At 42.3% G+C, this 14,775-nt stretch overlaps 2 protein-coding genes across 18 annotated transcripts in view; one reads left to right on the top strand and one right to left on the bottom strand.

Annotated features, from left to right (window-relative positions):
* Window positions 1-75: 75 nt before the first annotated feature.
* On the top strand, window positions 76-2,604 carry LOC112573198 (sugar phosphate exchanger 3-like). The gene has a single exon (XM_025253345.1). It carries the CDS (start codon window positions 179-181, stop codon window positions 1,715-1,717), a length of 1,539 nt encoding a protein of 512 aa, XP_025109130.1. The 5' UTR covers window positions 76-178; the 3' UTR covers window positions 1,718-2,604.
* Window positions 2,489-14,775, bottom strand: part of LOC112573196 (EF-hand calcium-binding domain-containing protein 7-like) — a 27,881-nt gene continuing 15,594 nt past the window's right edge. For all 17 annotated transcript variants that reach the window (XM_025253331.1, XM_025253327.1, XM_025253329.1 and 14 more), the window contains 6 exons: window positions 11,049-11,182; window positions 9,984-10,132; window positions 8,892-9,011; window positions 5,726-5,815; window positions 3,844-3,951; window positions 2,489-3,318 (listed from right to left, as the gene is read on the bottom strand). In XM_025253331.1, coding sequence (XP_025109116.1) covers window positions 3,244-3,318; window positions 3,844-3,951; window positions 5,726-5,815; window positions 8,892-9,011; window positions 9,984-10,132; window positions 11,049-11,182 — 676 coding nt within the window. In that variant the 3' untranslated portion in view covers window positions 2,489-3,243. The remainder of the gene's footprint in view (window positions 3,319-3,843; window positions 3,952-5,725; window positions 5,816-8,891; window positions 9,012-9,983; window positions 10,133-11,048; window positions 11,183-14,775) is intronic.

Here is a 14,775-nt window from a genome sequence, read left to right as displayed (position 1 = left end):
TGTTGTGAAATATTCCAGCGACAGGACGGACGGGTACAGGGGGGACAGGTTCATGTTGACAGCGGAGGTGTGGTCAAGGGGAAGCTACTCCTGCTGATGACGGAAGGAGTAAAGCGATAAGACAGGTGGGTGGACACCTTCCTGGTACAAGGCTCTGTGCTGAGAGAAGTGTTCCAAGATGACGCAGTGGACTTATTATCACCCAGTTGTATTTACTTTGACATTCTTTAGTTACGCGTGTTTTCACGCTGCGCGAAAGACGTTCAGCAATGTCAAAAGTACTATGGCAGCTGAGTGGACGCCCCAGCCGGAGAACGTGTCCATCACCCATTCTGCTTTCCGAACACCAGCATCGTTGTGGGACGGTCGCACAATGTTTTCGACTAACGATGATGCAGAAGAGTTCATGGGAGTGCTTGATGCATCTTTTATGTTTGCCTACGCTGTTGGTTTGTACCTCAGCGGTTTCATAGCCGATAGGCACGATTTGCGGTTGGTCTTGGGTTCCGGGATGTGTCTCACAGCTGTCACTGTCTTCGTGTTTGGCCCGTTATTTGAGTGGACACACTTCTACTCCAAGCCAGCCTACCTCATAGTTTGGATCTTAAATGGACTGCTTCAGTCTACCGGTTGGCCATCGGTAGTAGCCGTCATGGGTAACTGGTTTGGTAAAGGCAGTCGTGGATTTATTTTGGGCTTATGGAGCGCATGTGCATCCGTCGGCAATATCCTTGGGGCGTTGATGGTGTCAGCAGTGTTGGATTATGGCTACGAGTACGCCTTCCTGCTAACATCAGGCCTTCTTCTCGCAATGGGGCTGATAATTTTTGTTGGACTTGTTCCATCACCACGAGATGTTGGACTACCAATGCCAGACGGTGATGAGTCAGGGGAAAGCATTCAGAGAAAAGATGTTGACAGTCTGAAAAAGCCACTGCTTTGTGCATCAGAAAATGACGATGATGAGACTGTAACCAAGGAACCAGTAATTTATGATATACAAGATACCAAGCCAAAAGCTATTGGCTTTTTTCGGGCTTTTCTGCTTCCTGGTGTAATTCCATACTCCCTGTCATATGCATGCCTAAAACTTGTTAACTACTGCTTCTTTTTTTGGCTTCCCTTTTACTTATCTAATGCATATAATCTGAAAGAAATTGTTGCAGATGAGCTGTCAATCTGGTATGACATTGGTGGTATAATTGGGGGTACCATAGCTGGATTTATTTCTGACAGATTTCAAAAACGTGCCATCGTTGTCATTCCTATGCTTGTTTTGGCCATGCCAGTTCTCTTTATTTATGGCTTGACAACATTAGCAGGCACAATAATAAAAAATGCCGTCATCTTGTTTTGGCTTGGAAGCATGATTGGCGGTGTAGCTAATCTTATTAGTGCTGCCATTTCTGCTGATCTCGGACGGCAGAAGGCACTGCAAAGAAACAGAGAGGCTTTGTCAACAGTGACAGGTATTGTGGATGGTACTGGAAGTCTGGGAGCGGCGCTGGGGCAAGTTGCATTGCCGTATCTTGAGGTCGCCTACAGCTGGCACACGGTCTTCTACCTCTTCATGGTCATGACATTTTTAACTGCTCTCTGTATCGCTCCCATCTTCATCCGAGAAGCTTATGAGATGTGCAAATGCAAATACTCTGCTTGTCTGAAGTGCACACGTCATGAGGAAGAAATGACTGGCATCCAAGACTGTGAAAACTGAATGCATGGTATGTCATGAGTTTCAGCTTTCAAGATTGACCTGGCTTGTCTTGTTGCTACCTGATGCTGATAGTCTTTAAATATTTCGAAAGAATTTTATGCTATATAACCGCTCTTCTTTTCTCAAACAGACTGGCAGTCTAGATTTATATAACCTATAACAGCACTGTGTTGTCTTCAGAATGTACGTTGTCATGGGCACCAGAGTAAATGTTTTATTGAGCTTTATCATGCCATATTGGCTGCTTTCACAGTCATGTGGAGCTTATACCATTTGATATTAGTAAATGTGATGTGTTCAGAAATGTATAAATCCTTAAATGATGTGCTCATTTTTGTGCAGACACACACATACACACGCTTGCATGCCCTTGAATGTGTGTATTTGTAAGAGATTAAAAACACTTCTCCTGCTCTGTGATATTTACTACAGAACTCAATTCTGGAAAGAGGACAATGGTATATTCTGAATGAAACATGCTTGAAACAAAAAGCAAATGATGCTTAGTGAAGATGTTATTTACAAAAAGCTAGATGTTATTGTAAAAAACTCATATCCACTTTTGTCCTTGAGGGCAAAATGTGCTTAAACACTGAGGTGTCAAATGTGAACTGTATTGCGTTATAGAAGGTTCTGGATAAGTTAAATCTTAAATATTATTGACAATGTCAAATCTTCACTGTATTTGAAGATCTGAATGTAAAGTCAAGAAATTCTTTTTCCAAAATATTTGTTTTGATTTATATTTTTACACCCTTTGATGTGAAAAGCTTTTGATGGGAATGATTTATATTTCCTGCGAAGAAGATTCTTATAAGGCATGTTTACATTATCAGAATTTCACTGCTATCTTAATATTGAAAGAGTAAATTATTGATGCAATTGTTTATGCACTAGCACAGTTATGGAGAAGGAAGAAAGGGTGCTTTTAATGAGGAACCAGGTTATTAATGAGTGGTAACTTTGCATATGACCAAAATCTTAGATAATAATTACGGAAATATGAAATTTTCTGTCCCAATGTTTGTGGAGTGTCTGATATTTCTGTTCCAGAAACAATGACTTGTTTTAATTGCAAAAGAATGTTACCTAGCCCCTTCGCCTAAAAATTAAAGAGGAAAGACCAATCATGGTCTACCGACTGCTAATTGCAGCAGGGTTGACATGTCAGCTTGTAAACTTAAAAGAAAGAATTTTTAAAAAGTTAAATGAACAAACTGATGAAATATAACAGGTTGGATGGAGCAAGTCACCAATAAATAAATGAATTTTTTTCAAATAAAAATGAAGAAACAATAAAAAAAATGACAATGTGGAACAACTGGCAATAATATATAAATAAAAAGGGTTTGAGAAGGGATTTAAAGAACAACAAATGTTGCAGTGGATCACACTGTCCAGTAAGATGGCTGTTAATCCAATTTTTCCTACCAGGACTGGACTTTTTGAAGACTACTAAGAGCTATACATATTTTCTCAAAGACTTAATATCAAAAGATAAGTATGAAGGTTATCAAGTTGTTTCACTATTTCAGGATGGCTTCTGTGCACTGGACAAACCACTCGGCACTCTCATTCACTGGAAGTAAATGCATGCCAACCTGAAACAAATGCACAGTTTTAAAATCCTTGAAATGAAAACCCTTCTAAGTCTAAGATGATTAATTGTACAATTTTGGATTATATAACTGAAAAATTCAAGAGCTGTGAAATACATTTGTACATCTATCTTCGAAAGAGGTATTTTCAAGGTGAACATGAAGATAGCCTCCCTATGCTTCAGTTGTAAATCAGAATTTTGACGAATTCCAAAGTTTCATTGGTGTGGATTGATCAAAGTTTTATTAGCTTGGAATGACCAAGAGGCTGGAGAAAAATTCTGTGTCAATATTTCTTCAGAGAAATATGGGAAGCAAATGCACAGATAACTGAGATAAGCAATAATTTTTTTAAATTAAATTTAGTTAATGTAACCGTAGGTTATGAAATCTGCTATGATATCTTCTGGCAGATGCCTTGAACAGCACTAACACTTTACTAACTGTTCTGTACCGAACAGTAAAGATGAGCTGATAAAGAGCAAACTGAACTGAGACAAAAATGAACAGCACTAACACTTTACTAACCATTCTGGACTGGGGTGGAACAGCTATGCTGCAGACAAGGCTGTCATGGTTACTGGCACAGTTTTTGCTTTTGCTGCAGTCTAGCTCCATGGTCACTTTTGTTCGTGACTATGCCACACAAACAGCATATAATGAGATAAATTTTAACATTCAGGAATGCTGAGATATATTCGATATTTTCAAAATTTCGCATAAACTTGGGCTTTGCAATATGTATCTGGAGATTCTTCTGTATTTTCATTACTAGTAAAAATGACAGACAGATAAAAAAGAAACAGATAGGAAGTCAGAGGAATAACACAGAATCAACAAAAGCAATATACAGTAAACCAGCCATCAGCAGTGATGAGATATAGTGGTTCAGCCATCAGTAGTGATGAGATAAGGTGGCCCCATTTTCAATAGTGATGAGATGTAGTGATCTGTCATCAGTGGGGATCAGATGCATACAGTGGTCCAGTGATGAGTGTTCATGTCATAGCATAATTTAGGGACAGATGATGATGAATAAGTTTCTAAATACTGAGGCTTCAGGCTATTCTAGTTTAGCAGAATTGATGAAAATGGAATATTTACAATACAATACAATACAATACAATACAACTTTATTAATCCGCAAGGGCAATTAAAGGTATGATGACACGCCAGCACACTAGAGTGAAGATTATATGTAAGAGATGAAAGGGAATAGATTCTGGCGACATACACACACATGTGCGCACACACCCACTCATATAGTAACACAGCAAAAATATTCAGTTGGCACCCCGCACAAGGTCACCTCAGGCAGACATATCATCACAGCTAGTGGAATTAAAGAAGTGAATTGCACGTGGAATGAACGAGTTTCGATAACGGTTCGTTCGACATACAGGTACAGCGTACCTGCGACCAGACCGCAGAAGTGAGAACTCACTCTCCAACACATGACCAGGAATGGTGAGGATACGAGATGCCGTCCTAAGGATTTGCTGCTTATTTAAGAGGGCTAAATCCCTCTGCTTGATACCGGTGATTTTAGAACACATCTTAACAAGGGAGACAAGGCTGTTCCTGTTCCCTACGGAGAGGTTGTGAAACCAAGATGTGAAAGAAAAGGTGATGAGACTCAATGAAGGACTGATAGAACCGAGTGACAATGACTGGGCTGACAGAGAAAGACCGAAGCTTCCGTAGCAGGTATAGGCGTTGCTGGCTCCGCCTGACGACCATGTCAGTGTTCACATCCCATTTAAGTCTATCATCAAAGATAGTACCTAAATATTTATAAGTGTTGACAATCTCAATGGCATCACCATGGATAGTGCTATTAACCACAACAGGTCTGTTCAGCCTAAAGTCAAAGATCATTTCCTTTTATTTTATTTTTATTTTGATCATTTTCCATTTATACTAGGAGTGGGAGAAAAGGATAATAACTCTGCTTTTGATAGCAGCAGCATGCCTGAGGAAGCCTGCACAGTGTTCTGTAAGTACACTGGCCCCTTTCCACTAAAAAATGTTTCAGGGGTAACTGTAGGTGAAAAGAGAAACATAGCAGACAAAGATATGTATGGGGAGAATAGGTGGATAAAATGCATTTGGTTTTTTTTTTAACTATTGTATCTTTGGTGAGTCAGGAGACCTTCACAGTAAATGTACACACAACAACATGTATACAAAAATACTCACAGCAATGATGTACATGGATATAGGAAAGACAAAGCAGGACATCTACTCATTTGATAATCTAGCTCATGCTGTGTTGACTTCACCAGGATGATCACCACAATAATCATCACCATAATTAGCAAGCTGAGGACTGTGCTTGTGAGCCACTCTTGGTGCTATTCCTTCACGCTTAGCAGAAGCAGCTAAATCCTAAAAGAGGTGTGTTAGTTACCTTGTTTTCAATGACAACAGTTGCACGAGCATCTCCTTGGTATGTGTAAAGCATCAGATCTTTCACAGACTTGATTTTGGTCGCATCACCCTTGACAGAAACATAAAAAATTTATTAGGTAAGTTTGTTACAAATGTAATCTGTGCTCCTATGACTCAATTATAATAATAATAAATGCAAAATTTGTAAAGTGCATACTCGCACTCCTCCAGAGCACCCTCTTAGCACTTAAGAACAAGAACAAAACATGGACAGCATACGAGGGACAGAAAAACAACATATGAGCTATAAAAGAATAAACAGTCGTACTAAACAAAGAATAAAATCAAATACAGAAAACACAAAGAGGAACCAAATAACAAGAACAAGAGCTGAGAGTAACATGATATTGCAAAAGGCAGCGTGTGAAAAAGGACTAGCATTATGGGAAAGGTTGTTAAGAGAAATGTTTACAGAAGAGGTGTGTTTTCAGTGCACATTTAAAGGATTCAATAGTGGGTAGGTGGCATATATGGAAAGGGAGAGAGTTCCATTGTTTTGCTGCACAATAATTAAAAAATCCTGTGGCCATATATTGTTGTTGTTTTGGTGACAGGAAGAGTAAGGAGACGATCATCAGCCAAGTAGTGGAGTTGTCTAGCTGGGATGTAAGGGAAGAGCAGCTCAGATAAATAATCAGGGCAGGAACACACAAAGAAATTAAAACACAGCACGGACAGTTTGTACTGGATGCCAGAATGGATGGGAAGCCAGTGTAAAAAAACGAAGGAGAGGGGTGGCGTGGTCCCATTTCCTGCCTCTAAGAACCAGATCTGCAGCAGAGTTCTGTACTTTCTGGAGTTTGTGAAGAAGGTATTCAGGACAGCCAGCAAGCAAGGAGTGCAGTAATCAAATCTGGATAGAACAAACCCACAGACAAAAGTGTTGGTAGTGCGTGTAGACTGAATGAGATGGATGGCATTGATCTTGCGTCATTCATAATAGGCAGACTGACAGACAGCTGTAGCTTGTCTATCGTAATAGGCAGACTGACAAACAGCTGTAACTTTCTATCATAATAGGCAGACTGACAGACAGCTATAACTTGTTTAGCAAGGGTCATGTCTGCAGTGACAATGAATCCCAGATTCCTGATGGAGGACGCAAGGTGATGTTGGTTTCGCCCACCTTGATGTGACTTGGTGGACAAACTGACATTTCTTTTTCTCCAACACAGGAGGGGGGGGAATTAGTGTTTTACGCCGTGTCAGCAGCTAAGGCTATATTACGGCAAGCAGCCAGCCCTGTAAACAGATGCCACGTGCAGAGAAAGATCAGCGTGCCCAAGACGAGAAATGAACTCAGGGCAGCCAACCTTCACAGTATTGGTGACAGGCGCTAACAGCGCTAACCGTTGCGCCACCGGACCGCTATCCAACACAGGAGGGCTTATGTGTTATCATCGTTGAGTTTATGTTTGACACCATCCAGTCTTTGACTTCATGAATACAGACTTCTATGGCTCTGGTAGCAGAGTGAGACTCAGCCGGTGGAGTGGAGCAGTACATGTGTATCATCAACATATGATTGATGAGAGACCTTGTAAGACTGGATGCAAGATGTAAGTGGCTTCATATACAGAATAAACAGAACGAGGCCGAGTACTGAGCCTTGAGGGACACCACAAGAAAGTGGAGCACGGCGAGATGTTTGACCATCAACAAACACAGTCTGCATCCTGTCAGTGAGATAGGAGTTGAACCTCGCTAGTGCAGGTCCAGAAATCCCCTACAGGGTGTGTAGTTTATGAAGGAGCAGAGAGTGGCTCATAGTGTCAAATGTAGCAGACAGGTCCAGTAGAGTTAAGGCAGAAACATCACCACCGTCAAGGACAGATAATATGTCGGTAGTCACTTTAATTAAAGTAGTTTCAGTTCTATGAAAAGTTCTATATGCTGACTGAGCATGTGAGATGAGCTGGTGCTCTTGTAAGTAGGCCCACAGCTGTGTCAAAACTACTTTCTCTATGATCTTTGAGAGAACAGACAAGTTGGAAACTAGGCGATAATTGTTCAACACATTGACATCAAGCGTGGGTTTCTTAAAAAGTGGCTTTCTTTAAACAAAGATCGAAAAACCTGATGACAAGCTGACATTTACTATGTTTGTGATGGCAGGAAGTAAAATATCTCAGCACTCAAGAAGAAGGCTTCTGGACATTGGGTCTAACTGACAAGTTGTATGCTTGGCTTTCAGAATAATCGTCTTTATATAAGCATCAGAGACTGGTCGAAATTTGGTCAGAGAGCATCCCAGAAGAATATCACAGGAGATGCTGGCAGGCACCGATATTGAACCCAAGGATGATCAAATGTCTGAAATCTTGTTAGCAAAATAGTCACAAAACACTTGCGGCAGCTGTGAAGCAGGATAGGCAGTGGGCAGCGGCATTGCTTTGTGAATTCCAGTCATTCGATTGCATATGTCAAAAAGTGTTCTTGAGAAGGTGCAATTATTTATTTGGGCCTGAAGATATGATGTCTTGGCCTTGTTAACACATTTTGCAACGCTTTGCTTCTCGGCGTTATAAATCTGTTTGTGGATGGTGAATGGAATCCAGTCTTCCGCCAAACACGCTCAGCTCGCCAGCGAGTACGCTTCAGGTCACAGAGCTCAATACGGACCTGTGAATACCAAGGTGACCATGTGGACTGGCGCATCAGACGACACTGGGGCATGGTCATCAACAATTCTATACAAAACATAGTCAAGTTGCTCAGCAGAGGGTGGCTGAAGAGGGCTAGTTGCAGTTGTGCTTTGAGTGTGACTATATCAACACTGTGCATCAAACACTGTTATCAGAGGACAAACACAGTATTACAGAAAACTGATACTTGCAGTGAACACCTAAGCTGTAGATGGTGATGGTAAGATAGCTAGACTGCTAAATAATTTTCTTGCAAATAAGGCTCAAGATATCTCATTCTAATGTATACAAAGATGACTCATTCTAATGTACAAGATGTCTCATTCTGATGTACACAAAGATTTCTTATCTTATTGTGCATAAAGATGACTCATTCTAGTGTACACCAGAACATCTCACTCTAATGTACAGAAGAATGTCAGAGGCGTTTCATTCCAATGTCCAAAAAATGTCAGGATTAGGAAATAGGTGCTCACTGACCTTGGCAATCACTGAAGCACACACAGTGCCCTCTAGGAGTAAACCAGGATTCTCCAACTTTGTAACCTCCAGGGCTGCCTCCCCATCCTCTGCATAAACATCGACCTTGAATGGACATGCCTGCATAAGAAAATAATAAAAAGACAGAGCAATTCACTTTAAATGGACAGGCCTATATATGTAACAAGAGAATAACAACATTCCTTAATGAGTGTTTATTGTAACTCTCTGTAAGTACATCAGCTTTGCCCTTTCTGTCTAAAGTCAACCATGATAAGTATAGCAATCCTCATGAGTACTTATCAAGAGACAGACAAAAGTCCTTTGCTTAATCAGTCACTCTCAATAGCATTGTTGTAGTAAGAGTCATCAATATGAAAAGATGCTTTGTTGCATTTCATGAAAACAATCGGGATGCATTTACTGCATAAAAGTTGATACAATTTTTATATTTATATAATATAGACACTCTGTCTGTCCATCCTTCAGGGTACCATGGTAGGGGATCAATGCTGGGGTAGACAGAAAAAACTGGCTACGAAACACTAAGTTGTCGACTATGCAGGACTTTCTCACCACCACTCCAGACAGGTCTGAATGGCGGGCTTTGTTGGTTGCTGCATCTATCCACTTGTTTTCCCAGACAACCAGTCTCAGTGACAAACATAACTGCTCGTCACTTGATAGCAGTCAAGGTATGTATGTATGCATGATTGTGTATAAAGTATGTCTGGTCACACATCAAAAATGCTGACTCAACTGATTTACATAATAAGGGGGTGACTCATCTGTGTTTCAAGTTCAGAGGTTGACTGTAGAAAAATTTTATCCCTGTAAGTATAGCAAGCACAGTGCACTACTTGCCATTACTAACAATTACAAGATGGTAAACAGACTAAGAAACTAGAAAATGTTATAACTTTAAAAAAATGAAACAATATTTTTGGATTCCGATAGAAAATACAAAGCCAAAACACATTTTTTCGGTGATATAAAAACAATGTATGTACCAGATGCAAGGACTGGAAAAATAATTTCACTTTTATTGAAATCCACTATGACTGGAAGATTAGCTAATTCAGGGAGACTGACCTCGTCCAGCTGCAAGGCCTTGTTGTAGCCCATACTGTTTAGAGTGATCCAAAGATCTTCTGTGTCCCCATCATTGTCTTCTGCCTCCATGACATTCAGGGACAGGAAGCCATCTTTGGTTATCTCCCCCTTCTCCATCTCCACATTCTCTGTTCACATCATAGTTTTAATCTAAATTTATGCTAGCAAACCACAGCTTTAAATTGTTATGAAATTACAATATCCTATACGTATAACAGATAAATTCAGACACAATAACAGAACATATATGATTATGTCATGACTATCTATAGTGATCAAGTCCAATAACCAATGTTGCCCATACATGCATAGTTAATGGACATGTGTACTTTAATAAAAAAGAAACCAATCATCTATGCAGCACACAAAAATAAAAGCAACACTATGAAAACATGCCAAATGTTTTTTAAAGACTAAGCATAAATTACTGTAATAAGATCACTCCTCCCAAAAACAAATTTTTTGTTAGGCCCACACATGATGAAATGAAATCCTTGAAGCTGAAGATTATTTTGGGTTAGAAAATCAATACTCAAGATAATGTTTTTAACACATAATAATTTAGCTGTTTTGTCAAAGTGAAAATACAAGTCAGATTAATAAGATTTATCATCCTGCAAAGTAGCCGCTGATTTAAAATAAAAAGCAGGCATAGCTGTCCTCATGCTGGCCCCACATGTTGATATAGGTTGTGCTGATGTACATTTTGTGTATGTTGTGCTGATGTATGCTGTGCTGATGCACATTGTGTAGATTTATGTCGTGCTCCCCAACCAGCAGCAGATCCCATGCATCTGTAGCTTCCCCTCAAACTGTCTTAAGGCCTTCTAAATAACATTTACTGATTTTTCAAAAACCTAGAAGCTGACCTAATTAGAAAAGTCTAAAAGCCCAAAGTAAATACAAATTTTACACCAGAATCAAATTAGTCAATCATTAAACGCATAGAGAAAAATATAAATATGAAGAAAACACCATCAAATGGATAAAAACAAATACTAGGATGTAAATATATAGTTATGATTAGGGAAGGGGGAGACTCACCCTCCACTACCTGCCACTCATCATCAGCTACGTTTTCATCACTGGTGCGGATGTTAAACCAGCTGAACTCATCTCGGCTCAGAAGACCATTGCCATCCAAGTCAGCCATATCAAATATCTCTTCCAGTGCCTTCCTAAGGTTACGAGCATAAAGTATTTATAATCATTCAATTGTATAAATGCTTATTACAAAGCCAGAAGTATACTTGTTAGAAGTGTCTATTTTTCAATTTTTTTTTTGTCGTTCGCCTCTTTCACACTTGGAGACCAGCTCTTGATATGAAATCGGTGGTCTTCTGCAGAGACTCCACCGGCCCGTACAGCTTGTTGTGCAGGGTCTCCGACTGTGGCCACGTCTCTTTCCTCAGGGTACGGAGATTCCTACAGTCCTGTAGGATGTGTTCTACAGTCTGGTCTGCCTCTCCACAAGAGCATCTCGGGGACGGCACTAGGTGCAACTTCCTGTGTAGGTGGTGAAGCAGCCTGTTGTGCCCAGTCCTGAGGCGGAAGATAGCGACCTGGTCCGGTCTGGACAGCTGATGGTAACTGTCCAGTGGTTGCTGTGGCCTGTACAGAGACTTAATGATGGTTTTCATCTCTGACATGTTGACTGCATTGTCTTCTTGCTTGTCCTCTGCACCCAACTTAGCCATCCTGTCAGCTTCCTCATTCCCATCTATCCCGCAGTGTGATGGGATCCACTGCAGAGCCGTTCTGAGGCACTTGATGTTTAGCAGCGCGGCTTCCAGGTCTGGCAGTTTGTTATTGTTGACTGCCTGCAGCACCGACAGAGCATCGGTCAGGAAGACGACCTGGCTGTCATGGTCTGCTCTGCTGCTGATGATGTTTGCTGCGTGGACCAGGGCTTCTACTTCTGCTCTATAGTTTGTACAGTGGAGGCCAGTTGGTATTGCTGCTGCCTGCCACTGTCCATTTGGGAACTGGATGTACACGCCGGCCCCTCCCCTCTGGATAGCGTCTGTGGCTGACCCGTCTGTGTAGGCCCTTATCCATGATTCCTGGGGGTACCTTTCTTCTAGCATGGCTAGCGTCAGGGCTCTCTTGCTCACGTCGCTATGCTCATCCTTTGTTTGTGAGGTGAGGAACTGTGGTGCAGATGGTAATGTTCCCTGTTCTGTCTTTCCAAGGAGGAGGATCGAGGTAGAGAGTCGGTACCTGACCTGTGCAGGAAGCTTTGTTTGGTATTTTCTGTGTAGTGCCTGCGTCTCTCGCGCAAAGCTGGATCTTTTCAGCCTTCCCGAGGACAGCTGTTTCTGTCTGGCACTCATCAGGTGGTCTTCACTGTGCCTGTACTTGGTGGCCTGCACGAGTGCTTTGCATTCCCTTCTCTTGTTTAATGGGGGTATGCCTGTTATCTGCTCCATCTTGTCTATTGGCGTAGATCTCATGGCGCCTGTTATTACTCTCAGTGCTTGGTTCTGCACCTTGTCCAAAGTCTGAAGGTGTGACTTGGCTGCTGTCATCCAGGTGCTTGATCCGTACTCAAGGTGTGGTCTTACAGTACCTTGGTACACGGTCTCAGGATCTTTTCGTTGGCGCCCCAGTGTGTTCCTGCCAGCTTTCTCATGATGTTCAGCTTTCTTCTGGCTTTTGCTTCTGCGTTTAGGATGTGTTGCTTCCATGTCAATCTTTTGTCAAAAGTGACTCCCAGGTACGTCTGCTGGTCTTCAAGTGTCAGTGGAGTGTCTCCCAACTTTAGTCTGCCAGCTTGCGCTTTGGTGGAGAGAGAGAAAAGAGTGGCTGTTGTCTTGTCACGGTTGATGGTAACGCACCAGTTATCTGCCCAGGCTGCCACTTTGTCTAGTGCAAGCTGCATCCTGTAGGTTGCTGTTGTTGCATACTCTTCTGAGCACCATATGACCAGGTCATCTGCATACAGTGCTGCTTGGACTCCCTTGGAAGCTCTGGTACCAGGTCGTTGATGAAGAGTATGAACAAGGTCGGCGAGAGTACTCCCCCTTGTGGTACTCCGTGTCGTAGCAGCACCTTACGGCCACAGTGTCCGTCTACACAAGCACCCTGGCTCTTCGTTGTGCAAGTAGGACTTGATCCACCGGTACATGTTGCCGCTGATGTTGCTTCGCTGGAGCTTGACCAGGAGTCCATCCTTCCAGACCTTGTCGAAAGCCTTTTGCATATCAATGAAGACCGCTAGGGTGACCTTCTGGGCTTGGAAAGCATCCTCTATGACCTGCACTAGGTGCGTTGTCTGATCTTCGGTGCTTCTGTATCTTCTGAAGCCTGCTTGTTCTGGGATGATGATGCTTTCAGATTCCAGGTACCACTGCAGGCGCTGATTGATGATGCGCTCTATGGTTTTACAGACGCAGCTTATCAGGCTGATGGGGCGGTAGCTCAAGATTCGTGACTTGTTCTTCCCTTTTTTCAGAACAGGGATCATCCTGGCTTCCTTCCAGCACTGAGGTACCTGGCCTTCTCTCCAGCTAAGGTTGAAAATGTCCAGCAGTTTAGTGAGGGCTGTGCTGCCAAGGTGTTGTAGCATCTCATTCGTTATGTTGTCTGGACCTGGAGATTTTTTCTTCTTCAGCTGTTTGATGGCATTCTTCAGTTCTTGGATGGTGATATCTTGCTGCATCGACTCATGGACATCCCCATTTGTTTTCCTTTCTTTCTCTTCTTTTCTGAATTCTTTTTGCAGATGCGGTGGGATGGTGATGCTGCTCTCCTTTGCATATGCTTGCGCAAATGCATTTGCTGCTGCCTTATCTGTCAGTGTCTGTCCATCTTCTTCAAGGGTGATCTTCTGTCCCTTGCTACCCTCATCATTTAGTGCCTTGGTCAGCCTCCACAGCTTGGTGGTGTCTCTCTCCATATTCAGCCCTGCTGTCTTTTCTCTCCAGCTTCTTCTCTTGCACTCTACTTTTGTTCTTAACAGTTTGGCATTTGTTTCTTGCAGCTTGATGTTGTTTTCTTGATTGGGGTTGGTTTCTGCTTCTTCTCTGGCTTTTGTCAGGTCATCGTGAGCTCTCTGAAGTTCTGCTGTCCAGTATGGAGTGTAGTCCTTTCGCACCCCTCGTGGGATAGTTTCTTTGGCTGCCTTGATGATACTGGCATTGAAATCTTTGACGACGTTGTTGATGTTTAGTCCTTCCACCTTGATGTCTTTCGTGAGCTCATTTGTTCGTATTCTGAACAGCCCCCACTGTGCCTTCTTATGATTCCATCTGGCGTGCTGCGGGGGTTCAGGTGTCGTACTTCCTGTGATGGTAAGGAGTACTGGGCGATGGTCACTTCCTCCCAGCTGGCCTAAGACTGTTCTGCTCAAATTCTTGTGGATGTCGTCTGTGCAGAGAGCCAGGTCTGGTTTTGTTGTTGTGTGCCAGCGGCGCGAGTAGAAGGTTGGTGGATCTGTGGGGTCGTTGACAAGGATTAGATGGTTCTCGTCTTGCCAGGTTTCGATATCTTCTCCTCGCTTGTCAAGGATGTTGTATCCCCAACTCTGGGACTGGCTGTTAAAGTCTCCGGCGATGAGGAAGCCGCTGTCTGGAACCTGGATAGTGTCAAGGGACAGCATCTTGTCACTGGGGCAGTAGTAGTTGATGACATGGAGGACGCTGTTTGTGATGGTGACCTTGACTTCTATGTATTCTGCCTCGTCCATGTATCTTTTCGTTTCGCTTGCATTCATGTTGTTTCTGACTAAGGTCAACACTCCACCTTTCTTTCTCCCCTGATGATCACTCCT

This window comes from Pomacea canaliculata, linkage group LG10 (genome assembly GCF_003073045.1).
Source record: "Pomacea canaliculata isolate SZHN2017 linkage group LG10, ASM307304v1, whole genome shotgun sequence".
NCBI lineage: Eukaryota > Metazoa > Mollusca > Gastropoda > Architaenioglossa > Ampullariidae > Pomacea > Pomacea canaliculata.
This window is presented reverse-complemented; position numbering and strand designations above follow the sequence as displayed.